The sequence below is a fragment of the Callithrix jacchus genome, chromosome 1 (genome assembly GCF_049354715.1).
Source record: "Callithrix jacchus isolate 240 chromosome 1, calJac240_pri, whole genome shotgun sequence".
In the NCBI taxonomy this organism is placed as follows: domain Eukaryota; kingdom Metazoa; phylum Chordata; class Mammalia; order Primates; family Cebidae; genus Callithrix; species Callithrix jacchus.
Window position 1 is genome coordinate 195795932 of NC_133502.1, and position 27387 is coordinate 195823318.

Consider the following 27387-nt stretch of genomic DNA (forward strand, 5'->3'; position numbering starts at 1 on the left):
TTCTGTCCCTCAGTCTCATCATCTGAGAACTAGGTATGAAATACAGCCTGTCGTCACAGCACTGCAGAGAGAGTATAATGAGCAAATAATACAGATCAAACCTAGACGCCACCTGTTCAGCTGAGTCTGGCACATGAGGAGGGCTTGGTCAGAGGGAGAGATGATGAAAATGATGGGAATGGTGGTGCTCTCTGTGATCTGTTACTTCACTAGGGCTGCCCTAACAGGGTATATGAAATGGGCAGCTTGAACGACATAAACTGATTTTCTCACAGCTCTGGAGACTGAAAATCCAAGATCAAGGTGTCTGCAGGACTGGTTCCTTCTGAACTCCATGGGGGAAGGAACTGATCCAAGCCTCCCTTCTTGGCTCATAAGTGGCCATCTTCTCCCTGATCTTCACATGATCTTCCCTGTGTATCTGTGTCTAAATTTCCTCTTCTTTTTTTTTTTTTTGAGACAGAGTTTCACTCTTGTTGCCCAGGTTGGAGTGCGGTAGCATGATGTTGGCTCACTGCAACCTCTGCCTCCTGGGTTCAAGCGATTCTCCTGTCTTGGCCTCCCAAGTAGCTAGGATTACAGGCAGCTGCCACACCTGGCTAATTTTTGTATTTTTAGTCGAGTCGGGATTTTACCATGTTGGCCAGGCTGCTCTGGAACTCCTGACCTCAGGTGATCCACCCACCTTGGCCTCCCAAAGTGCTGAGCCACTGCGCCTGGCCAATTTACTGTTTTTTTTTTTTTGAGAGGGAGTCTTGCGCTGTTGCCAGGGTGGAGTGTGGTGGCATGATCTCAGCTCACTGCAATCCCGAGTTCAAGCTATTCCCCTGCCTCAGCCTCAGAAGTAGCTGGGACTACAGGTGCGTGCCACCACACCTGGCTAATTTGTTGTACTTTAGTAGAGATGGGGTTTCATCATGTTGGCCAGGATGGTCTTGATCTCCTGACCTCATGATCTGCCTGCCTCGCCCTCCCAAAGTGCTGGGATTACAGTTGTGAGCCACCGTGCCCAGCCCCAATTTCCTTTTCTTATAAGGACACTTACATTCATATTGGATTAGGACCCACCCTAATGACCTCATTTTGACTTAGTCACCTCTGTCAAGACCTAATCTCCAAAGACAGCCCATTCTGAGACAGTAGGGTTAAGATTTCCACATATGCAGTCGAGGTGAAGGGGACACAGTTAAGCGCATAGTAGTGGGGGAGGTGACATTTTGCATGATCAGATTTCTGAGGGTGGAAGAGGCACGACACAGGAAAGGAAGGGAGGATGAAGGCATCCTAGACAGTGGGAGGTAGGCACATCTTTGAGGCCAGAGGAATAAGTGGGGAGACCCTGAGGCGTGCTGCCTGCTTGAAGGCATCTGCTTGTTGGTGACAGAGCTAGAACTTTCCAAAGCTGGCACCTCCCCCTCCCACCCTCCCACCGTGTGCTCTGGAGAAAGCCAGGGGTTTGCCACATGTCCTGAGGAAGCTCATGGCTTCCTTTTGTGGAGGGAACAGATGGGGCCTGGTAGCCTCTGTGTTCACCATGAGGGAGAACACAGACAGGTGGCCGGGCTCCTACTTCAGAGCCACTCTGGAGGTGACAGCAGATGGCTGCCTCCAAGGAACAGGAGGACATTGACAGGACGGCTACAACCTTAAGAGAGGGCCAGCCATGGTGTATTGGAGTAGTCAGTCACGTCAGCACTGACCTCGAGAGCTGTCCGAGACTGCAGACCACCTAAGTATGCTGTCTGGGTCATGACTCGGGATAGAGGGGCAGTTCTCTTGGCTGGAGCTGGGAAGTAGACCAGCCTGGTGGAGCCAAATGTTCTTGTGCAGTGTTGGTCCTCAGGCCAAATCCAGCCCTCCCCTGGTTTTTGTGAATAAAGTTTTATTGGGACACAGCCATGCCCATTCATTTCAATACATAAAGGAATATGCAGCTGCTTTCATGCTACCAGGGCAGAGTTGAATAGTTAACATGGAGACCATGTTAGCAACAAAGCAGACCTTATTTACTCTCTGGACCTTTACAGAAAAGGGTTGCCGACTCTGCTTTGTAGTCTAAAGTCTTGAGTGTCAGACCTGGCCCTGGACCTTCCTGGTTGTGCTGATTTAAAGGAATGTCCCTGCCCTCTGAGTCTCAACTGCCTCCTCTGCCAGCGGGGATTATATTAGCCTGAAGTTGTGAGGCAAGGCAGGCGGGAGAGAGCTTTACAAACTGCAGCTCTCTCCAGACATACTAGTTTTTCTCTGCATTCAACCTGCCTGTTGCATCCTGCCCCTCCTCACGTCCTAGGCAAAACTCCTTTTCATACCTGCTCCATACTGCACTTGGTGGTGGGGTTTCCCCTGCAAGTTTTGTTGTTTTTTTCTTAACCTGATTTTTACCTGTATAAGCATGCCTGATGAGCAGGGAGGTGGGATGCACAGACCAGATGTAACTTGGTCCAGGGAAGCAGGGGTGTCTCTGTCATCGTTACTCAAATGCTACTGATTATTGAGCACACACTGTACACCAGGCCCTGTGCTAAAAGCTTTACCCGCATCGCCTCATCTAACCCTCTCCCTCCCGGCATTCATTCAGCAGATAGATATTGAATGCCTGCTCTGTGCCAGGCACTCTGCTTGGTCTTGGGAATAGAGCACCAGATGGCAGAGATGAATTCCTGACCTGGTAAGAGTGTGGAGGCCACTAAATCAGAGAGTTAGGGAATAAGGCAAATAAGCAAAATCATGAAGGACTATGGAGAGGAAAAAGGGGAATGTAGGGTATCAAGTGGGGTGGGGGTCCGGGAGTTGCAATTTTAAATAGGATGGTCAGGGAAGGTGACATTTGAAGAAAGAGTTGAGGTTTCTGGGGAAAGAGCGTTCCAGGCAAAGAGAACAGAAATTGCAAAGGACATGAGATGGGCAAACATCAAGGAAGCCTGTGTATGTAGAGTAGGGGCTTGGGAGGTCAGTAGAGAGCCCTCCCTGTGGGAGGTGGTGAGGATGTGGGTTGTTACTCTGGGTGAGATGGGTGCCAAGGAAGAGTTCTGGGCAGAGGAGGAACGTGGTTTGATGGAACTTTCTTTAACTGAAAAACATTCGTTTATTTATGCTATGTGAACACATAACATATGCACATTTTAAAATGGTAAAATATACATGATTTAAAATTTGCCTTCTTAACCATTTTTAAATATACCGTTCAATGTTGAGTACGTTTATATTCTGTGTGCCAACCTCCAGATCTCTTTTTGAAAGATAAACTCTACACCCATTAAATAATACCTCCCATTTCTCCTCTCCCCAGCCCCCCAGCAACCGCCATTCTCCTTTCTTTCTCTTTTAAATTTGACAACTCTAGGTACCTCATATAAGTGGAATCATGAAGTATTTCTTCTTTTGTGTGTCGATTATTTCACTTAGCACAATGTCCTCAAATTTCATTCATGTTTCAGCAGGTGTCAGAATTTCCTTCCTTTTTAAGGCTGGATAGTATTCCCTTGTGTGTGTAGACCACATTTCGTCTATCCTTTCAGCCATCGATGGACACTTAGGTCGCTTCCACCTTGTGGCTACTGTGACTTTGATTTTGAGACTTTGCCTTCAGTTGTTTTGAGTGTATGCCCAGAAGTGGAATAACTGGATCATATACTAATTGTATGATTAATCTTTTGAAGAGTCACCATACGGTTTCCCATAGCAGCTCCTCCATTTCGCCTTCTGATCATCGCACAAGGGTTCCGGTTGCTCCATATCCCCACCAGCATTTCACATCAGCCTCCTAAGAGGTGTGAGTGGTATCTCACTGTGGTTATGATTTGCATTTCCCTAAAGATTAATCACATTGAGCATCTTTTTATGTGCTTGTTGGTCATTTGTATATCTTCAGAGAAATGCCTATTCAAGTCCTTTATCCATTTTCGAATTCGGTGATTTTTGTTGTTGAGTTGCGGTTCTTCATGTAGTCTGGACATTAACCCTTTATCACATACATGATTTGCAGATGTTTTCTATTCCGTGGGTTGCCTTTTCCACTCTTTATTGAGTCCTTTGATGCGCACAAGGTTTTAACTTTGCTGTCCAATTTATCTATTTTTACTTTTGTTGCTCCTGCATTTTGTGTCATATCCAAGAAATCATTGTCAAATCCAATGTCATGAAGCTTTCCCCCTGTTTTCTTATAGGATTTTTATAGTTTTAGCTTGTATTTAAGTCTTTGGTCCATTTTACATTAATTTCTATGTGTGCGGTAAGGTAAGGGTCCAATTTTATTCTTTTGTATGTAGCTATCCACTTTTCCCAACACCATTTGTTGAAAAGACTATCCTTTTGTTACTGAAATACCAGGGATTTGGTCTAGGTCCTGCTGCTGACTGCACAGAAAGTCAATCACTGAGATGAAAGTATTTCCAAGGAAGATTTAATCTGGTGCTGCAGCTAAAGAGATGGGAGCTCAGTCTCAAATCCATCTCCGAATGACTAAAACTAGGCATTTATGTAGCCGGGAAGAAATGCAACAATGTGTAAGAACGCAAGAACTAGGGAGTGACAGGGAAGCAATCATGGGGAATGAGGGGGTCCCCCCACTATCTGATGTGGTTTTAGTTCTTTGATACTTTTTTTGAGAGCCCTGAAGGGGACCTTCTCTGAGAAAGGAACTCAGATAAATACAAGCTTCAAGCTTTTTAAGACTGCAAGGGTCAGTTTCTATGTTTATCAAAAAGAAGAGTTTATGGGGACAATTGGGTCAGTTTCACTTTCCCTTTGAATGGGCATGGACCCCTTGACAAAAATCATTTGATTATATATGTGAGGTTTTAGTTCTGGGCTCTCTATTCCATTTGTCTAAATTTTATTTATTTATTACTTTGTTCTTCATTTTGAAGATTTTTCAAGATTGGCATTGAGGGCTCCACGAAATGTTTCTTGATATTAATTTTAGGATAGATATTTATGTTTCTACAAAAAAAAAAGCACCATTGGGATTTTGATAGAAATTTCATTGAATCTGTCAATTACTTTGTAATATCAACATTTTAGCAATATAAAGCCTTCTAAACCATGAACAGAGGATGCCTTTCCAATTATTTGTCTTGTTTTTATTTTGAGACAGAGCCTTTGCTCTTCTGCCCAGGCTGGAGTGCAGTGGTGTGATCACGGCTTGCTGCTGCCTCAACCTTCTGGGCCCAAGCTGTCCTCCCATCTCAGCTTCTCAAGTAGCTGGGATTGCAGGTGCATGCCACCATGCCTGGCTAATTTTTTTTTTTTTTTTTTTTTTTTTTTTGTAGAAGTGGGATTTCACTATGTTGTCCAGGCTGATCTCAAACTCCTGAGCTCAAGTGAACCTTTGACCTCAGCCTCGGAAAGTGCTGGGATTAAAGGCATAAGGCACTGCACAGTGCCTGACCATAATCCTTTTTTTTTTTTGAGATGGAACCTTGCTCTGTTGCCCAAGCTGGAGTGCAGTGGCATAATCTCAACTCACTGCAACCTCCACCTCCTGGATTCCAGTGATTCTTCTGCCTCCGCCTCCCAAGTAGTTGGGACTATAGGTGTGTGCCACTACTTCTAGCTAGTTTGTTTGTTTTTTGTTTTTTTTTTTTTTGATTTTTAGTAGAGACAAGGTTTCACGGAGTGTTAACCAGGATGGTCTCAATCTCCTGACCTTGTGAACTGCCCACCTCGGCCTCCCAAAGTGCTGGGATTACAGGCGAGAGCCACCAAGCCTGGCTCATAATCGTTAATTCTGTTTTCTAGTATTTTGTTGACGATTCTTGCATGCATATTCCTCATAGATATTGGTCTGTAGTTTTTGTGTGTATCCTTGACTGGCTTTGGTTTCAAGGTAGTCCTGACCTTATAAAATGAGTTTGGAAGTGTTCCTGCCTTTTTAATATTTTTGGAAGAATTTGAGAAGAATTGGTTCATTTCTTTTAATGTTTGGTAGAATTCAGCAGTGAAGCCTTGTGGTCCTGGGCTTTTCATTACTGGAAGGTTTTTAGCTTACTGATTCTATCCCCCCGCTACAATATGTCTGTTAAGGTTTTCTATTTCTTCCTGATTTGGTTTGTAGATTGTGTTTCTAAGAATGTATTCATCTTATCTAGGTTATCCAATTTGTTGGCATCCGTTTGTTTATAGTATTCCCTGATAATGCTTTTTTCTGTGGCATCAGTTGTTAGGTCCTCACTTTCATTTCTGATTTTAATTTTGAGAATCCTCTTTTTTTTTTTTTTTTTGGTCAGTCTAGCCAACGGTTTATCAATTTTGCTGATCTTTTGGACAAACCATCTCTTGGTTTTGTTAATTTTCTCTGTTTTTTAATTCTGTTTCATTTATGGCTGCTCTAATCTTTACTTTCTAATTAATTAATTATTTACTTATTTTTTTGAGATGAGGTCTCGCTCTGTCACCTAGGCTGAAGTGCAGTGGTATAGTCTCAGCTCACTGCCAAGATCACTGCCAGAACCTCTCTACCGATTCTCCCGCCTGTCTCCAAAGTAGCTGGGATTACAGGCATCTACTATCATGCCGGCTAATTTTTGTGTTTTAGTAGAGTTGAGGTTTCACCTTGTTGGCCAGGCATGTCTTGAACTGCTGACCTCTGGTGATCTGCCTGCCTCAGCCTCTCAAAGTGCTGGGATTACAGGTGTGAGCCACCATGCCCAGTCTAATTTTTAATATTTCCTTCTTTCTGCTAGCTGTGGATTTCGTTTGTTCTTCTTTCTCTAGTTTGTTAGGGTGTGCCGGTAGCTTTCTTATTTTCTTGGGATCTTTCTTATTTTAATGTAAGCATTTTCAGCTGTAAGTTCCTTCCTAATACTGCTTTTGTAGCATCCTATAGGTTTGGCCATGCGTGTTTTTGTTTTCATTTAACTCAATATATTTTCTAATTTCCCTGGAGATTTCTTCTTTGACTCATGGGTTAAGAGTATGTTAAGACTCATTTTTGTGGATTTTCTAATTTTCCTTCTGCTGTTGATTTTTTGTTTCATTCCATTGTGACTGAGAAAGATGCTTCGTATGATTTTTTTCTTTTTTTTTTTTGAGACGGAGTTTCGCTCTTGTTACCCAGGCTGGAGTGCAATGGCGCAATCTCGGCTCACCGCAACCTCCGCCTCCTGGGTTCAGGCAATTCTCCTGCCTCGGCCTTCCAAGTAGCTGGGATTACAGGCATGCGCCACCATGCCCAGCTAATTTTTTGTATTTTTAGTAGGACGGGTTTCACCATATTGACCAGGATGGTCTCGATCTCTTGACCTCGTAATCCACCTGCCTCGGCCTCCCAAAGTGCTGGGATTACAGGCGTGAGCCACCGCGCCTGGCCCGATTTCATTTTTTAAAAGTTAGAATGACTAGTTTTGCATCCTAATATATTCTCTCTCCTGGAGGATGTTCCATGTACAGTTGAGAAAAGTGGGCATCCTGCTGTTACTGAGTGGAGTGTCTGTACATGTCTGTTAAGTCCAATTGTTGGTTTGCAGTGTTGCTCAAGGCCTCTGTTTCCTTATTGATACTCTATCTGGTTTCTATTGACTTACCTTTTAATGAAATCCTTCTGGCTGCATTAAACTGAGTTTCTTAGAAGTGGATACAGGGAGACCAGTAAGAGTCTACAGCATTGATTCTGGGGAGAGGTGATGGTGACTTGGACCGGGGAGGTGGTAGTGGGGAGGCTGAGAAATGGTTGGAATCAGAGGACATTTTGAAGGTACAGCCAACATATTTGATGGAATCTTTAGAAGTTGGTACTGTCATCCTAAGGAGGTAAAGGAATTTGCCCAAGGTCTGATAAATGGCTCATCCAGGATTTGAACCCAGGTCTGTCTGCTCCAGATTCTCAGTTCTTAATTAACCATGTACTTTCCTGAAAGTGCTCCTGATCCAGTTGCCTGGACTCTCCACCTGCAGTGCCTCCCTGACAGTCCTCTACCATCTGAACTCACTCCTTCTGCTGCTATGTTCCCAAATGTCATCAGGGTCTGCTTGGCAGTTTCTCAGCATCAGCACGTCCTGCCTTAGAGGAGCAAAGAAAAGAAGGAGGCAGATTCCTGCAGAGGGGAGAGAGGTGTGCAAATGCTCTGAGACCACGTGGGCTTCATGACATGTTATAGAAGGAGCTCAGCCCCTGGAGTCAGACAAACCTGGGTCCAAGCCCCGAATCCACTCCTCGACAGCTGTGTGACCCCAGGCAGATTACGCCACCTCTCTGGGCCTCTGTTTCCTCCCTTGACAAATAGGGATAATAATGTTCCTCTCCATTATCTACAACTATGATTATAAGAAAATGTTCTTTTTTCAAATAAAATATTCTACCAAAGGTTGAGGTCAATCACGATTCTTGGAGCCATTCATTTTTCAAAGAGAACTTTATTGAGCACACACCCTGTGCCGGACCTCGAAGTAGTTGTTGGCACCATAGCCGTAAAGCAAAGAAACACAGAATGCTTGCCCTCGTGGCGATCAGAGCCTGGCAGGGAAAACAGGTTGCTGACCAAATGTTATATATCTGATGGGTGCTTCAAAAGCAGCTTCTCTAGGAACCCAAGCAGGGGAATTTGATGTCCTGAACAGGAAACCTTCCAGCCAGGGCCAAAATAATGGTGACGGGGGGCCAGATAAGGTTTCAGGCAGAGGTGATGACCTGCATGCAGCCGACATGCCAGGCCCCGTGCTCTGCACGTGATGATCATTATCTTATGCAGTCTTCTCAAGCGCCTTGAGGCTGGTGCTATTTCTATAACCTTTTTAACCAAGGAGAAAACTAGGGTTCAGAGACGTGACATGATTTGCCTGAGGAAACACAGCTAATAGTGGGAGGAGCCAAGATACGGCCTTGGGAGCCACGATGGGAGGAAAAAAAAAGATGTTTGAATTTCTGCTCTGCTCTTTCCTACTGTGTGACCTTGGGTGGGCCAGTTTGCCTCCATAAGACTCAGTTTCCATATCTGTAAAATGAAGCCAATTTCCTGGGCCTCCCTAGATAGTTTTCAGGCTTAGAAATGCTGCAGGCAGCCCCCAGCTTGGAGTTGGTAGAGCACTGAGGTCGGGAGCTGTTCATGGTGCTGATGCTGAATTGGTTGTGTTGGGTAGGGGTGCTGAGCCAGCTCTGTGGGGGACACTGCCATGTGTTTCTGCAGAGAAGGTGGACAGGGATTCACTGAACTCTGTGTTCATCTCCAGGAGGTAACCAGAAGGCAGGGAGAGAGGGGGCAGTGAGGGTCTGGGACAGCTCTCAGATGGATGCATGAATGTGCTGGCGTGGTAGAGTCTGGATGGGCCACAGGACAGTGGGAAAGGGTGTGGGGACCCATTGAGTGGGGGTAATTTAGAACTTTGCTTTGTTTACCCCAACGTCAGAACCTCAGGGTGATGCACAGCTGAAACAGGCCTTTGGGGTTGTCTTTTCCAACCTCCTCAACCTCAAAGTGGGGAAACTGAGGCCCAGAGAGGAGAGGGTCTTTGCTTAAATCCCACAATAAGTCTGGGCAGAATTGGGCCCAGAATCCAGTGGAAAAGGAGGGTATTCAGGCTGCCAAGGCACAGCTGCCCTTCCACGCTGTGTCCCCATGCCTGGCACAATAGAGGCACTCAGGTGAGAGTTGTTGAGCAAGTGAGTGCGCTGGGAACAGCACACAGCCTGGGTGTCTGTCCTGAGCTGGAACCTGTGACAGCCAGAGCTGCCTCCTGGGCAAGTGCCTTTGCTTTGCTAAGCATCTGTTTCTTAAAATAAGATCAGAAACCCACTTGGGAGGTGTCCAAGCAGGGATCTGAACTCAGGTCTACCTGATTGCAGGGCAGGCTTTTTACCCTGCATCCTCCTGATTCCTTATATATCTCATTTATTCATTCATACGCGGATTCATTTATTCATTCAGTCATTTAGAAAATGTAGATTGAGCATCTGCTCTGTGCCAGGCACTGTTCTAGGCTGTGCATATTCAGCAGTGAATGGGGCAGATGAAGTTTCTGCCCTTGTGGAACTTAAATTCTAGAGGAGAGAGACAGATAGTCAACAAATCAACAAATAGAATGGGAATAGTAGTAGGTTGGGTGCAGAGGTTCACAACTGTAATCCCAGCACTTTGGGAGGCCGAGGCGGGCGCATAACTCGAGACCAGCCTGGCCAACATGTTGAAACCCCGCCTCTATGAAAAATAGAAAAATCAGCGAGATGTGGTAGCATCTGCCTGTAAACCTAGCTACTCGGTAGGTGGGGGCAGGAGAATGGCTTAAACCTAGGAGGTGGAGGTTTCAGTGAGCCAAGATCATGCCACTGCACTCCAGCCTGCAAGAATGAGACTTTGTCTCAAACGAAAAAAAAAGAAGGAGGCCGGGTGCGGTGGCTCATGCCTGTAAACCCAGCAGTTTGGGAAGCCACAGTGGGCGGATCACCTGTGATCAGGGGTTCGAGACCAGCCTGACCAACATGGAGAAACCCTGTCTCTACTCAAAATACAAAATTGCCAGGCGTGGTGGTGCATGTCTGTAATCCCAGCTACTCGGGAGACTGAGGCAGGAGAACTGCTTGAATCTGGGAGGCAGAGATTGAAGTGAGCTGAGATCGTGCCATTGCACTCCAGCCTGGACAACAAGAGCGAAACTCTGTCTCAATAAATAAATAAATAAAAAGAATGGGAATAGTGGTGAGTGCCCTACAGGGAGTAAAATAAGGGATGGGATTGGGGAGGGGACGCCTTAGACAATGTGGTCAGGAAAGGAGATGACGTTTTTATGTGACACCTGAGAGAAGCAGGAGCCCGCTGTGCAAAGAATCTGAACAAATAATTGAGAAAATGGGAAGCATGTGGCTGTGACAGTCCTCAGACCTACAGAAGACAAGGCGAGGAGGTGGGAAGGAAAGCAGCTATGAAAACATCCCAAACAGCCCGAAAAGCCTTGTGGGGAGCAATGCAGCTCTTTTGGGGCACCTACACCCAGGTTACCTTGGTCACGTTGGACCTCTTCCCCTCCGGCCACCTCTGCCTTCCAGGTGAAGCAGATCATGGAGGAGGCTGTGACACGCAAGTTTGTCCACGAAGACAGCAGCCACATCATCTCCTTCTGTGGTGAGTCTGTGGCCTGGGCAAGTGGCTTCTTTCTCTCTGAGCTGCCTCAGGGAAGTGGCGTCTTTGAGCCAGTATTTGCCTTTATAACTCAGAAGTTATTTTTGGATTCCGGATGGGAGACTCCATTGGAGAATTTGAAAATACAGAACAGTGTAGAGAAACAATTAAAACTAACTTCTTTACCCCATGAAGAGGTCAGTGTGGTTAACACTGTAGGGGTTGTCTTCCCTCCCCCTGGGCAATGTTCACACCGGCCACGCTCCAAGTGACACGCTGTCTTGTATGTCAAGACATACATCTGAGGAATGGGCTCCTGTCCCTCACTCTGCCTGCGGCTATTGCTAGGTAAAGGGAGAGGGTAGATGGGGACTTTTTTAAAAAAGGGAACTATGAGCCCTTGACACATTCTAAAGGGTGACATCCATCTGGCTCAGCAAAGGATGCAGGCCCAGGGCTCAGGGCGTGACTCAGCCATGTCTCCTTGAACCAGCTCTGCTCGCAAGCTTCCAGAAATAACCCCATGGCCAGGCTCTTGCTGTACCTTGAGAATAGCTGGGGATGTGTTCTGAGTGTCCCTGGGGTTAGGATAATCTGTGTACATAGAAGTTGGAGTTGGATTTTAATTTAATAATTGGAATGTCTCATAATGAAGGACATGTTCCAATTCCCCTCCTGTGATCTTGGTCCTGTGGAGAGGCCTGAGCTAGAAGAGCTGGTCAGCCTATCAGCTGCTGTCCAAATGGCTGGGGGCACCACCCCACGGGGCCCACAGCATGCTGAGCACACACTGTGACCCAGGAGGCCATGGGCCTCAGTTCACCCCCTTTTCTGACAGGAGACCTGGACTCACCTCTGCTGCTTTCTCTTAATTGACCTTGAGCAAGATCTTTTTTTTTTTTTTTTTTTTTTTTTGAGACAAGGTCTCACTCTGTCACCCAGGGTGGAGTGCAGTGGTGCAGTCACAGCTCACTGCAGCCTCAACCTCCTGGGCTTCAGCATTCCTCCCACCTCAGCTTCCCGAGTAGCTGGGACCACAGGTAGGTGCCGCCATGCCTGGCTAATGTTTAAATTTTCCGTAAAGATGGAGTCTTGCTATGTTGTCAGGGCTGGTCTCAGATTTCTCGGTTCAAGCAAACCTCTCTCCTTGCCTCCCAAAGTGAAGATCTTATTTTTTTAAGTGGGATGTCTTTATTTAAACATAAAGCTACACACACATACACACCACACATAAAATTACATACATATATGTATGTGTATGTATACCTATATGCATTCCCAGCTTTGAATTTTTTCCTTAATATTTTTATTTTCAAATAAAGTCATATGCATGTCCATGTTAAGACTTGGTAGCATACCTACCAATTAAAGACTTAGAGGAATAAAAGTGATAAAATATTATAATAATTCTCTAGCTCTATTCAAAATATTTGGGTGGGAGAAAGGTGATGGCACTAAATGAAGCCTAAAGAATCTCCCTGAGGTTTCTTTTCTCCATTGCTTCTTATAAGCCATTATCAGAAAGAATTAAACAGTGTCTCCAAAGCCTGAATAGAAAGTTAACTTACATCAACATACACACATGAAAAGTACTGCATATGGACCGGGCATGGTGGCTCACACCTGTAATCTCAGCATTTTGAGAGGCCGAGGTGGGTGGATCACGAGGTCAGGAATTCAAGACCAGCCTGGGCAAGATGGTGAAACTCCATCTCTACTAAAAATGCAAAAAATGAGCTGGGCGTGGTGGCACGTGCCTGTAATCCCAGCTACTTGAGAGGCTGAGGCAGAGAATTGTTTGAACTGGGGAGGTGGAGGTTGCAGTGAGCTGAGATCATGCCAGTGCACTCCAGCCTGGGCGACAGAGCAAGACTCCGTCTCAAAAAAAAAAAAAAAAAAAAAAAGTACTGCATATGTAAATTAAAAATAAGATATCTAAGAGATCATCTCCTGGAATATTTTAAATCCATGGGCAGATTAGGCAGTATTTGACCATTCATGCAAAACAAAGTATTTGGTAATTCAAAACAAAACAAAAAACCAGAAACAAAGTGATGAGACCCTAACTTCTCATTCCTCCTTGCACGTAGCATAACCTTGGTCAAGCTCGTCCCCCTAGAGCACTGCTCTTTAGAGCTGACATTTCATGTAAAGAGCTTACATTTAATTTTGTCACAAGAATTGGGAAAGGTAAATCTCAACAGTTATCCGACACCCATCAGGTGCCTAGTAAGAAGTACTTATGTAGTAGCTTTCAATAAACACCGATTACGTAACCTGTACAAGTGTGAGCTCCTGGTCTCTGGGGTAAGACAGAAGGTAGGAAGATCGAGTGGGCTCTCCACGGTTCCTGTGTCTGACAGAAGCTCTGGGCCATGCTGGGTGCTGGGAAGCGTGGGCAGGGCAGGGCCTGCTGACTGCCGTGTCCCCGCAGCGGCTGTGGAGGCTTGCGTCCTGCACGGGCTTCGGCGGCGGGCGGCCGGCTTCCTGCGCAGCAACAAGATCGCAGCTCTCTTTATGAAAGTGGGCAAGAGCTTCCCGCCGGCTGAGGATCTGAGCCGCAAGGTGCAAGACCTGGAGCAGCTGATCGAGAGCGCGTGAGTGCAAAGCACAGGGCGCAGGTGGGAGCAACTTCCCAGAGAATAGGCCACAGTCCTCCCCCGGCCCTGAGAGAGCCCGTACCCCCCATCACTCTCTTCACTCTCCATCCTGCTCCTTAAACCCACCAGACTCTTTCCCACCCCGGGTCTTTGCATGTGCTGCGCCCTCCACCAGGCTCACCCATCTGATTGTCTGTAGCTGCTTTCTTGTCATTATTCAGACTTTATGTTAGCTCAGAAAATTCCAGTCCTCACCCCATCTTCTCTTCCGTATCACCCTGTTTATTTTCCTCCCAGTTGTTATTGACTGACCATCTGTAGTTACTCATGTAAGGTTTATTTGATTGTTTTCTGTCTGTCCCACTTGACACTGAACTCCATGAGAGCAGGCAACTAGATCTGTTTTTCCCCATTCTGTCGCAAGCATCTGGGACAGTGTCTAGAACCTAGTACATGCCCAAAGAGCAATGGTTGAGTGAGTGCCTACTGGGAGCCATAGCCTGTTCTAAATGCAGCATAGCCAGAGTTTGGTGGAACCAGTATGGACTCTGTCTGCATGGAAGCTGCCCACCTTGTCCCCACTTGCCATCAAGTGGCTCCCCATCATATCACTGTCTGATATGACTCAAGGGCCTCATAGCAGTAGGCATATTATATCACATTCCAATACACTGATTAGAAGTTTAAAAAAAACCCTCATAATAAAGTAACCTTTGAAGAGAGGTGGCTTCCCTCCCTCGTCGTGGTGGCTGGTGGTGTGTGTTGTGGGGAGGCTCATGGACGGAGTGTGTGCGTGTGAGCACCTTCAGCCAGAGCCACTCCCTGGGAGGTCCTGACTGTACAGCCAACCCCACTGTCTACAGCCTGGTCAGGGATGACAAATTTGGTTTCAACTCCTGGCAACAAATGTGGTGCTGGTGGCTTTCCAGAGGAATGTGCTGTGATTTTGAAGCTGTGATCGGGGGTCCTGGGGAAAAGCACATGGATCGATTGGTCATATCTGTCAAGGGCAAAGGCAGGGAAGACACAAGCATGTCAGATGTTTGCAGTCTCTGCTGTGGGCGGTCACTCCACTTCACTGGATGAGAATGGCCCTTGGCTTTCAGGCCCTGCCTGCCCAGGGCTACTGGCCAGAACTGTATGGTGGTCAGAGCCCAGGATTTGGCCCTGCCAACTCCCATTTGGAATAACTTCTCAGCCAGCTGGTCTTTGGGTACCTTCCAGTTCATCTGCTAAGTTCCCAGGTGTTTGCAGATAACTTCTTAAAGGGTTAGATTTGTCATGGGCCTTCCACAACACTGGGAGTGACCGCCTAATGGAGGAATTAGAGATGCATTTATTCATATATGCAATCATTCATTCATGAACATTTACTAAGCCTCCTCTGTACGTCAGCCACTGTGCTGGGCCCTGCAGATACAGGCATGAAGAGGGCCCATGCTTGCCACATGGCAGCCTCTCAGTAAGTATTTTATTTTTTTTTTAAATGAGTTTTCTATTTCATATCCTCAAGATTACAGTGTGGAAGGGAAGACAGAAAAGTGAGCAGAGGCAGCTGCAGAGGCAGACAGCTGCAGAGGCAGACAGCACAGACCAGCTTTGGTTGGTCCAAGAGGGCTTCCTGTATGTAGTAGTTGAAGCCCTCGCTGAGACCTGAAGAGGGATCAGCCTGGGAGTGGGTAGGAAAGGAACCAGGAAGAAGTAGCAGCCCAGGGAAAGGCTTCAGATGAGACGCTGGTGGCCTCAGGCATCTGCACATATCTCTGGCTGAATCGTGAAGTCAGAAGGGTTAGTGGTAAGGAGATTGCTGGAGAGGTGAGTGGGGCAAGGTCTTGGAGCTCTCTGCCTGTCATGTTGAAGAGCTTGCTTCCCAAGGGCACTGGGGAGCCACTGAAGGATCTACACTTGACTCTTCTTGGCCAGCACTCCTTTCCAGGAGAGATGAGGGGATATCAGTATGAGAATCTGTCTTGCCCATTGGCAGGGTAGGAAACACATGTGCACACTCACCTGGTATTATTATTTTTTCAACTCCTGACCAGCTTGCTAGCAGCAATGTGGGCTCTTGTTGTTTAGCTGCCATTCCTTCATTTCCCTGAGAGAATCTCTCATTTGCCTATTGGTCCTGTGGATTTACTCTTGTGAGTATCTATTCCCCTCCTTTATTGGTCTTGAAGGAGAAACCAGATCCAGGGCCTCCAGGAGAATGTGCGGAAGCTGCCAAAGCTGCCCAACTTGTCCCCGCTTGCCATCAAGCATCTGTGGATTCGCACGGCCTTGTTTGAGAAGGTCCTGGACAAAATCGTGCATTACCTTGTGGAAAACAGCAGGTGAGAGGGAAAGACCCGACACCTGACCATGCTCTGCCTCCACCTATTGGCCGTCATGGGAATTGCACCCCCGGCACAAGCTGCTTTTTTTCCTTGGCAGCCACTAAGTTTGATGAAAGTGATTACATGCTTGGAACCTTGGGAAGATTCGTGAGCTTAATGGCAGTGCAGGGTCTTCGAAGCATAGGGATACTGGGTTTTTTCCTTCTCCTGTGGATTACTCCACTCAATAACTGTGTGGCCCTAGAGAATCGCTTAGCCTCTCCGTGCCTGTTGTCTCTTTTGCTAAATGACATGGAGATTCCTGATACTCCCAAAAAGTGAGAAGGGAATTTGGTGAACATGCAGCATTTTGAAAATGCATGGTGAACCTTTTCACATTTTCTCCACTAGCTTAATCTGATGTGAAAGTTTTATAGTATGAGCCCTCTTGGGTAAGCATTCATGTGTGCATTCATCCATCCAGCAAATATTTAATGAGCATCTGCTGTGTTCTGGCACTAACCTAGATGTCAGGGATACAGTGGTGATGCCTGTCATGTTGTAGAGCTTGTACATCATCTCAAGAGCAGTGAGGAACCATGGCGGAATTTATTATGATACACCTCAAGGCCAATATGCCTCTCCTGCCCCCAAGAGCAGGAAGGGAGAGAGAGAGAGAGAAAGGAACAAGTGTCTTAGAATCTCCCCATCTTTCAGAATATGAAAATGCTGGATTAACCACATCTTTACAAAGTGGATGCTTTTATTATTATTCTTTGCCCCTTTGCAAGGAAAATCTCCATGAAAGTGGAGAGAAAAGTCCCTCTTCTCATGAAGTTCAGGTGCTTGCAGGGAACACCAGCACACAGTCATGGTGATAATACGTGATGGGTGTTCCAAGGGGGTGTGGTGGTGTTGTTTTCTCCTGGTGGTCAGAGAAGGTGTCCCAGATGGTGCAACCATTTTTTATTTTTTTTCTGTGTTTCGTTCTTGTTACCCAGGCTGGAGTGCAATGGCGTGATCTCGGCTCACGCAACCTCTGCCTCCTGGGTTCAGGCAATTCTCCTGCCTCAGCCTCTTGAGTAGCTGGGATTACAGGCACACACCACCATGCCCAGCTAATTTTTTGTATTTTTAGTAGAGATGGGGTTTCACCATGTTGACCAGGATGGTCTCGATCTCTTGACCTCGTGATCCACCTGCTTCAGCCTCCCAAAGTGCTGGGATTACAGGTGTGAGCCACCATGCCCGGCGGTGCAACCATTAAGCTTCCATTTGAAGATCATGCAGGCATCAGCCAGATGATGGGATGAGCAACGAAATGTTTCCGGTAGAGGAAATACAGGTGCAGAGCCTCATGGCAGGAGAGAAACTGCAAGAAATCTAAGCTCTGGATCTCCAAGCGGGGGGGTCACTTGAGCCCAGGAATTCAAGACCAACCTTGGCAACATAATGAGACCCTGTCTCTACAAAAAATTAAAAAAATTAGCCAGGTGTGGTGGTGCATGGCTCTAGACCCAGCTGATCAGGGCTGAAGTGGAAGGATCGTTTGAGCCCAGGAGTTTGAGGTTACAGTGTACTTTGATTGTGCCACTGCACTCCAGCCTGGGCAATAGAGAAAAACCTTATCTCAAAAAAAAAGTCTTTCTGTCAGCCCTATGAGCTGTTACTATTATCCCCATTTTACAGATGGGGCAGCTGAGGCTCTGAGTGGTAACTGAATGACACTTGGGATTGAACTCCGGTCTGTGGATTGTAAGTCCTCTGCTGGTCTCCATTCAAACCTGCATATTCTCTCTTCTTGCTAGTAAATACTATGAGAAGGAAGCTCTCCTGATGGACCCTGTGGATGGCCCCATCCTTGCGTCTTTGTTGGGTAAGTGGTTCTGTGCACTGAGCTTCATCTAGACTCTTGGTCTTGAGTCTCAGGGGCACCTCCTCAGGGACTCTCACCCCTGTCCAGCCTCACCCATTGAAACGCAGCACTGTCCTAGCTGACTGAATGGGAGGGTAGTGAGATGGGCAGCCACCTGGTGGGCAGTGAGTGGGAGGACTTTCCGCCACAGTGGGTTCCCAGCCCCCACATGCCCCTCAGTGGGGCCCTGTGCCCTAGAATACACCAAGATGAAGACTGCAGATCACTTCTGGACCGACCCCTCGGCCGATGAACTTGTCCAGAGGCACCGCATTCACAGCTCCCACGTGCGGCAGGACTCGCCCACCAAGCGTCCTGCCCTCTGCGTGAGTTGGGTGGATGGTGGGACTGTGGGAGGGACCTCGCATGGGGGCAGGAAACAGGGTAGGAGCCCTCAGGGTCACTGCAGGCCTCATCCCTCTCTTTCCCCTCACGCTCTACCAGATCCAGAAGAGGCATTCCAGTGGCAGCATGGACGACCGGCCATCTCTCTCTGCCCGCGACTACGTGGAGTCCCTGCATCAGAACTCCCGTGCCACCCTGCTCTATGGCAAAAACAACGTTCTGGTTCAGCCGGTGAGAGGTTATCTTGGGCCCAGATCTTGCACTGAGAGTCTCACTCCAGGCTATAGAGGATGAAGTCCCTCTGGCTCCAGGTTGCCAGTTCATTCTCCATCTGTCCACTCACCCATGCACACATCCACCCAGGCAACACTTATTCAAGTTGTCCATCTATATTTACACCCACTCGTCCTTACATCCATCCATCCACCTGTCGTCACATCCATCCACCCATCGTCACATCCATCCATCCACCCATCGTCACATCCATCCATCCACCCGTCGTCACATCCATCCATCCATCCATCCATCCATCCATCCATCCATCCATCCATCTGTCCCTTTATTTTCCGATCCATCTCTTCACTCACCTGCATACCCAGGCTTTTGTCTGTTCACTGTCTTCTCACTCACTGATTTCAGCAACCATTTCCATGGACCTGCTATGTGCTGGGTGCATATGATGTCAAGATCTTCATTCTCATGGCCAGTATTTCTTGATACTTCCTATGTGTCATGCACGGTGCAAAGTGTTTTCAACTGTATTAACTCTTAAACTTCCCAACGACCCTTTGAGGCAGGTACTGTTTTTACAGGCCCCAGTATTATCAGATGGTAATACTGAGGCCTGGACAGGGGAAATAAGGTGCAGACAGTTATGATTTGAATTCGGGCCAGCTGATGCCAGAGTCAGTGCCATCACTCAGTCACCTTCTCTGCCCCATCGTGCAGCTGGGCTCCAAGGATGAGTGGTAGGCGAGGCATATGTGGTTCCTGCCTTCATGCAGTGTCTCCTTCGGCTGTCCCCTGCCCGGGGCCATTGTGGTATTTGGGCTCAGTGGGAGGAAGCAAAAGGAAAACCATCAGCTGCTTCATCTCTGTGGTCACAGTTTTAATCACTGGGTGATGTTGAGCAAGTCACTTTTCCCTCTAAACCTCCGTATCTGCGTCACAGTGGGTCCAAAACCCTATTGCCACAAATCTAAGAAGCCAAGACACTAATTTATGATCTACCATTTCTTAACGTAATCTCAAACAATTCAAAATGCTATTTAGATTATATACAATTTTTTTTTTTTTTGCTACTTAGAAATTTTAGCCTATACTTTTCGAAAGAGGTCTTTGAAACTTACATGGATGTAGTTTTGTTTTTTAATCTATATCACTTTTATAAGTAACACAAAGGGAAAATACCATTGAAATACGCTAAAATAGTCTTCGAACTTCTTCAGTTCAGAGTTCCATCTTCTCTATCATTTTTTGATGTAGAGTCATCAGTGCCTGCATTTTCCCATACGTCATTTTCTGTTCCATCAGGAGAAGGAGTTAGCAATCATCTGTGGGCCAAATGTGGCCCTCCACTTGTTTTTAACAATCAAGTTTTATTGGAACACAGCTACAACCTATGACTGCTTTCAGGCCTTGCTAGCAGAGTTGAGTGGTTGCAGCTGAGCTTGTGTAGCTTACAAAACCAAAAAATATTCCCTATTTGTCCCTTTACACAAAACGTTTGGTGGCCTCTGACCCAGGAGCACCGGAAGTACAGCATTTCTTGCAAGAATGTCCACTCTCATCTCAGGGATGATTATTTTTTGTTTTTTGGTTGTTTTTTTTTTTTTGAGACAGTGTCTTGCTCTGTTGCCCAGGCTGGGGTGCAATAGTGTGATCTCAGCTCACTGCAAACTCTGCCTCCCAGGTTCAAGTGATTCTCCTGCCTGAGCCTCCTGAGTAGCTGGGATTACAGGCACCTGCCACCACGCCCAGCCAATTTTTGTCCTGTTAGTAGAGATTGGGTTTCACTGTGTTGGCCAAGATGAACATGGACTTCTGACCTCAGGTGATCTGCCCGCCTCAGCCTCCCAAAGTGCTGGGATTACAGGTATAAGCCACCACACCTGGCCTTTTTTTTTTTTTTTTGACACGGTCTCACTCTCACCCAGGCTGGAGTGCAGTGGTGTGATCATGGCTTACTGCAGTCTCAAACTCCTGGGCTCAAGCAATCCTCCCACCTCAGCTTCCTGAGTAGCTGGGATTACAGGTGTGTTCCACCATGGCTGGCTAATTTTTAAATTGTTTTTTGTAGAGATGAGATCTTGCTGTGTTGACCAGGCTGATTTAAAACTCCTGGACTCAGGTAATTCTCCCGTCCCCACGTTCCAAATCTCTGGGATTGCAAGTGTGAGCCACTGCACCCAGCCTGTGATAGTTCTTAAATCCTGTAAAGTATTTGGTTGTTGCTTTACAAGAAAATCTTGGCGGGGCATGGTGGCTCACGCCTGTAATCCTAGGACTTTGGTAGGCCAAGGTGGGCGGATCACCTGAGGTTAGGAGTTCGAGACCAGCCTGAGCAAGATGGCAAAACCTCATCTTTACTAAAAAAAAAAAAAAAAAATACAAACATTAGCTGGGTGTGGTGGCGGGTACCTGTAATCCCAGCTACTTGGGGGTCCGAGGCGGAAGAATTGCTTGAACCTGGGAAGCAGACATTTCAGTGAGCCGAGATCACACCACTGCCCTCCAGCCTTGGCAACAGAGCAAGACTCCATCTTAAAAAGAAAAAAGAAAGAAAATCTGGATTTGGGGGCTTCCCTGCAGGGATAAACACGTGCCTACCCTGCCAGCATCACACAGGCACTCTACCACTCTTGCCCCTTAAACCTGGCCAAGATAAATGCCTTCTGTTTTAAAAAGTGTGATTTTCAATGGGGCAGAGCCTCCTTCCTGGTTCTTAAGGAACCTGGGGTCAGGGACGCTTGAGCTCAGGAGGAAGTGGTGAGTGTGAAAATGGTGGTGGGCGGGGGGGTAGGAGGCTTTCTACAGCTGGATGATGTTAAAACCCATCCTGAGAGGCTGGCTGCAAATGGCTTTGCTTAGCATGGCCACCTGGAAGGAAGCTTGGAGTTTTCCAAGTGGCCAGGGCCTTGAAGGGATTAACCCAACCTCTTAGTTCCGATTAGGTGTACTTGAGTCACATGGGCTGGGACCTGTGTCCACAGCGACTCCAGCACCATGGCTAGACCTGAGTCGTCCTCTCTCTGCAGAGAGACGACATGGAGGCTGTGCCAGGGTACCTGTCCCTGCACCAGACGGCTGATGTCATGACCTTGAAGTGGACGCCCAATCAGCTGATGAACGGGTCTGTGGGGGACCTGGACTACGAGAAGAGGTAGGGCACTGGGTCTGCTCTGTGTCCCGTGGGTCCCTCCACTCCCCTGGGCACAAGGAAGTTCCTCCCCTGGGGAAGGGAGGCTTGCATCTCGCCCTGCTTCTGCCTGCTATGCTGCCTGGCTGTTAGGGCCACTTGGCCAGCCTCCCTGCAGCTCTGGCCTCCTGGGAAACGCAAAGGCTTGGGAGAATCTGGAAACCAACTGGAAGAGTCTTAGGGCATGGGAGTTGGCAATGCCCTGGACAAAACCATCCAGAGGGAGAAATCTTTATAGAGCTCTCCAATGCCTGCAAATGGCAAATATTCTTCAGTCTCTGTCCTCCCTTCCATCACTCAGTAAAAAAGGAAGGCAGGAGTTATTAGCGAGTATCTGGTCCAGGGCTGTATCTCCCATGAAATCCTGGGATTTATAAGACCCAGCAAAGGCTTTAGAGTCACACTTGAAAGAAGTGCTGGGACAGGGCTGCTGCAGTGCCTGGGTTCCAGCCCAATTAGGGAAGACTTCAGGAAGAACAGAGAAAGCCATGGTGCAGAGGTGTGGCCGGTTCCCGTATTTCAGGTTGAGGAGTCTCTCCTGCTGGTGGGGAGAAGCAATGGTTTTTGCTGCTCCAAGCCCACATCTCATCTTAATTTTCTTTTACATTTTATTGCTTTCCTAAAAAACCTTTTTTACAATGAAGAATTTTTAACCTAAAGATAGACAGAACTCAGGTACCCATCACCCTGCCCTCATGACCATGAACCCATTCCCTCCTCCCCAGTATTCTGAAGCAACAGGCAGACATAATATGATTTCATCTGTAAATATTTTAATGTGCATCTCTAAGAAAATAAGGACTCTTTTCAAGAAACATCACCAGAAGGCTATTGCTGTGTTCTATTTAATGTGAAGGCTTGGTGTGGTTAACATCAGACTTTGGAGTGATTACAGGTGTTCTAGGCTGGATGTGGTGGCTCATGCCTGTAATCCCAGCACTTTAGGAGGCTAAGGTGGATGGATCATGAGGTCAAAAGTTCGAGACCAGGATGACTAATATGGTGAAACCCCATCTCTACTGAAAATACAGAAATTAGCCAGCTGTGGTGGTGCATGCCTGTAATCACAGCTACTCAGGAGACTAAGGCAGAAGAATTGCTTGAACCCAAGAGGCAGAGGTTGCAGTGAGCCGAGATTGTGCCACTGCACTCCAGCCTGGGCAACAGAGTGAGACCTCTGTCTCAAAAAAAAAAAAAGTGTTCTCTAAGCTGGTCACTTCCTGTGGAGGAGTCACCATCTGTCCTCAGAGCTGGTCAGTTGGCAAGACAATTGTCCCGTGATAGCACAATAACTCAGCTCCAGCCAGACCCTGCAGTCTCTCTCTCTTTTTAAACATTTAAATATTTAAATTTTATTTATTACTTTTTTTTTTTTTTAAACAGAGTTTAGCTCTCTCACCCAGGCTGGAGTGCAGTGGTTCAATCTCGGCTCACTTCAACCTCCACCTCCTGGGTTCAAGTGATTCTCTCACCTCAGCCTCCCTGGTAGCTGAGATTACAGGAACTTGCCACCACACTCAGCTAATTTTTGTATTTTCAGTAGAGATGGGGTTTCATCATGTTGGCCAAGCTGGTCTCAAACTCCTGACCTAAAGTCATCTGCCCGTCTCGGCCTAACAAAGTTATTATTATTTTTATTTCTATTTTATTTTATATAGAAATGGTGTCTCATTTTCTTGCCCAGGGTGGTCTTGAACTTCTGGCTTCAAGCAAGCCTCTAATCTCGGCTTCCCAGACTCTAGAGTTTCTAATCAGGAGACTGTCATGGAAGAATAGGAGAGGGGGGCCGGGAGTGGTGGCTCATACCTGTAATCCCAGCACTTTGGGAGGCTGAGGAGGACAAATCACGAGGTCAGGAGATTGAGACCTGGCTAACAGGGTGAAACCCAGTATCTACTAAAAATATAAAAAATTAGCTGCGTGTGGTGGCACATGCCTGTAGTCCTAGCTACTTGGGAGCTGAGGCAGGAGAATCACCTGAATCCGGGAGGCCGAAGTTGCAGTGAGCCAAGATCACACCACTGCACTCCAGCCTGGGTGACAGAGCGACACCCCATCTCAAAAAAAGAATAAGGGAGGGGTCCCAGGGGTGCTCTGGGCCTGGAACCTCATCTCACCCTATTTATCCTAAACCTTGGTTTAAAGCCTTCTTTGACCTCCCTGCTGAGTCCAGATCACACAAGCCCTGAATCTCCTTGGTAGCATTGAGAAAACTGCAGTCACACAGCTGATCTGTGCCTGTATACCTACTGTCTTACCCTCGAGAGCTCAGTGCCTTAAAGGCAAGGGTCCCGTCTTGTTTGCATCGAATCCCCAGCTCCTGCCACCGCTTGTAACACATAGTAGGTGCTCAGATCAGCTTTGTGAAATGAAGCAGGGAAGCCAGGTGACCTGGATTCATTCACTGGATGTTTGCTAAGCAAAGCATCTATTCCATGCCAGCCACTGTGCTAGATGCAAGGGAGACAGCAGTTGTAAAAAAGGAGGGGAAAATCTTTACCTTTTCAGAGCTTACATTCTACTGGAAGACAATGAATGGGCAGGGGGAGGAATGAATATATACTATGGGACCCAGCCTGTGCTCCGCCCTCACCTCGCTGGGTGACCTGGGGTGTGTCACTCCGCCTCAGTGAGTCTCAGGGTTCCCTTTCTATTAAATGGAGAAGTAGGGCGAGATGGTCTCCTTAGGACTCAAGACATTCGCAAGGGGTCTGCAGGGGCTTCTCAAACGTTGAAGTGTCTTGGACCCAACGTCAAAGCTTTAACAGCTTGAGGAGCCTGCTTATGGCTTGGACTTGAGCCAGGGTTGTGTGGGCCAGAAACCTGATGCTAGTGTTTGGGGAAAAGCACTGGATCCAGTGATTGCCAAGCCCTGCCCCAGCTCCGATCATGGGACCCCGTGTTTCTGCATCATCTTCTGTTTGTGAACAGGCACCTCGTAGGTGCTTTGATACTGAGTTCTGGCTGAATCAGAACTTCCAGGGTCACTACCCAGGAGCTGGGGTGTCCCTAGCCCTGGGCTGTGAACCCCTGTCTCTCCTTTTTATTCTCACTAGAACCTGAGGCTCAATGGAAGATAAAAGGCAGGGGTCAGAAATGTGGGGGTTGGTGTGTGGGGAAGGGGTTTTCCCCGGAGCTCCAGCATCCCTTGGGGGACCGTGAAGCAGTGGAGTGGGGAGGTTTTTGCCTGCCCTTGTGCAGGAGCTGTTTTTACTTTACATAGCCAGCCTCACTCCTGCACAGCTGCACTCCTCACTTGCAGCTAAAGAGCTGGATATTGGGGTTCTGGAGTCAGGCCGACTTGCCTCCAGTCTCAACCCTTCTGTGTGGAGAGCAGCGGGACCCTCCTGTCCTGCTGGTGGGACAACCAACTTACGGACCAGTTTGGCAGTTTCTTGTAACATCCCCTTATCATGTGGCCCAGCAATTCCACTCCCAGGGATCTACCCAAGAGAAATGAAAACTTACGCCCACACAAAAACGTACACACAAATGCTCATAACAGCATTCATAATAGCCTAAGGCTGGAAGCAACCCAAATGTCCATCCACTGGAGAATGGATGTAGACATTTGTGGTCCATCCATGCAACAGAATATTAGTTGTCCACAAAAGCGTTAGAATCACAGGTGGACATTACAACATGGGTGAACCTCAGAAGCATTATACCACGTGAAGGAAGCCAGCCACAAAGGCCACCTGTTGTAGGATTCCATTTAGATGACATGTCCAGAAAAAGGCACCTCTGTTGAGTCAGCAAGCAGATTGTCAGTTGCCAGGGCTGTGGGTGGGAATGGAAGATTGACTCTCAACAGGCAAGAGGAATGTTTTGGGGGTGGTAGAAATGTTCTAAAACTGCCGTGTGATGATGGTTGACCAGATCTGCACATTTACTCCTCAGACTGTCCGCTGAACAGTGAGTAAATTTTATGGTGTGTAAATTATACCTCAGCAAAGCTGCTAAAACATGCAAAAGAAAACTAGAAACTCAGCCCTTGCTCCTTCCTGGCTGTGCGGCCTGGGACGATCAACTCCACTTCCTTGAGTCTCAGATTATTTATCTGTAAGATGGGAATGTTGTAAGGGAGCTTCTGAATAAGCATGTAGGGAGAATTTATGTAACAGAAGTACATAGAAAACCCTTAGCTGGGAGCCTGGCATCTGGACAGGGCTGTCAGTCATGGGGGCTGTTGGTGTCACTTTCATGGGTCCGAAGAGACTGTGGCTACAGGGCTCCTTTGCTGATGGCTGGTGGTGGCTTCATTCGCTGGGCATTTCCGGTGCTCAGCATTCACTATACACTGTGAACATTCTCTGAGCATCACAGAGAAGTGAACGAAGCAGAGCCCCTCTGCTGCAGGTGTTCAGCACCCTTTGGGGAATCAGAAAACAGGTGCTTGCAATGCAGTGTGCTGGGCACCCAGGACTGTGGGAGCCCAGGGAGGGACACCTTGGCTAGACTGGCTATGTGAGAGGCTCAACAGAGGCTGCTGCTCTTGTGTCCTTGACTATCCTCGAAGGACATTTACTTCCATGAACTCTGGTGAGGCTGATTCTGGTACAGGCCAGGGCAGGAAGGGCTTTCAAAGAGAAAAGGCCCCAAGTAGTGTGACTTGAGGGTTTCTCTGAGCCCCTTCCACTTTTCTCACTTACTTCACAGCTGGGAAAACTGAGGGCCAGAAAGGGGTAAGAACTGGCTAATGTCTCTGGTGGAAGTGGGATTTGAACGCTGTCTGACCTCGATGTCTATGTTAGTTTGGGTCCTCCAGGAAGCAGGCACCAAGATGGGATTGGACCAGCAGAGGGTTATTGGGGACACACCTGTGCAGGTTAAGGGAGGGGCAGGAGTGGACAAGGAGAGCCTTTAGGCTGCCGTGCAGGGAGGGAGAGGAGGAAGGAAGGAAGGAAGGTTGGGCAGAAGGAATCTGAGACACAGCAAAGCTCTAAGAATTGCTGGGTCAAATGGAAGTCTCCTGGACCGTTGCCTGTGAGAGGAGTTCCTTGTTTCTCAGGAACAGGTGGCACTAGTACCCCGGCATGCTAGGTCCTGGCTGGGAGTGGCCTAAGGGGAGCATGGCTTCGGTGCAAACGTGGCCTCTGAAGTTAATCGGCACCGCTCCCCTCAGCAAGGTCTTCCAAAGGAGATCTGAGTGGCGCATTTCCGTGGCCACCGCAGACCCAAGTGCCTGTGGTCTCCACCTCCCGTGTGTTCTGTTGGGAAAAGCTGTTTGTTTCAGGACAGCTGCAAGGTTTTGAGCTGGAAATGGAAACACTTAAGTAATCACAGGGACCACTTCCCAGGTATGTACAGCTCTGTGCTGAGCCCTTCAAATATGCGATTCTATTTAATCCTCACAGCAGCACTATGGGGGGTGTTACTCTAGCCCCCATTTTATCGATGAGGAAACTGAGACTCAGAGAAACCCTCTAGTCACACTGCTGGGGACCTGGGAAGCTACTGAGTGGCTATTCTAGCTCCTGCCCATGAATACATGGTGGCCTGGAGTTAGAATGTGAGTTAGTCAAGACTCTTAGATGCCAGTTAGTGGAAACCAAACTCAAGCTGACTTAAGCACTGGCCCACGTGAGCTGACACTCCAGGGGCAGTAGCTTCAGGCATGGATGGATCCAGAGACTTGAATGATGGGACCTGCACTCTGCATCTCTCTGCTCCGTCTTCCTGTCTTTTGGCGCCTCTCTCAGCCATGGTTGCTTCCGTCTTCAGACTTCTGCCCTTACCACTGCTCTCC

The 27387-nt window shown here is 47.6% G+C and overlaps 1 protein-coding gene across 6 annotated transcripts in view; it reads left to right on the forward strand.

Annotated features, from left to right (window-relative positions):
* The window catches only part of SGSM1 (small G protein signaling modulator 1), a 95352-nt gene that overhangs the window by 20530 nt on the left and 47435 nt on the right, over positions 1-27387 (forward strand). For 4 of the 6 annotated variants that reach the window (XR_013521883.1, XR_013521884.1, XM_054239658.2 and 1 more), the window contains exons 3-9: positions 10976-11051; positions 13483-13645; positions 15826-15978; positions 17769-17836; positions 18056-18201; positions 18320-18451; positions 21478-21602. Coding sequence is in view for 3 of the 6 variants with exons in the window: in XM_054239658.2 (XP_054095633.2) it covers positions 10976-11051; positions 13483-13645; positions 15826-15978; positions 17769-17836; positions 18056-18201; positions 18320-18451; positions 21478-21602 (863 nt within the window). In the remaining 3 variants the exon portion in view is untranslated. The remainder of the gene's footprint in view (positions 1-10975; positions 11052-13482; positions 13646-15825; positions 15979-17768; positions 17837-18055; positions 18202-18319; positions 18452-21477; positions 21603-27387) is intronic. The other 2 variants (XR_013521886.1, XM_078336604.1) reach the window with 1 other exon arrangement.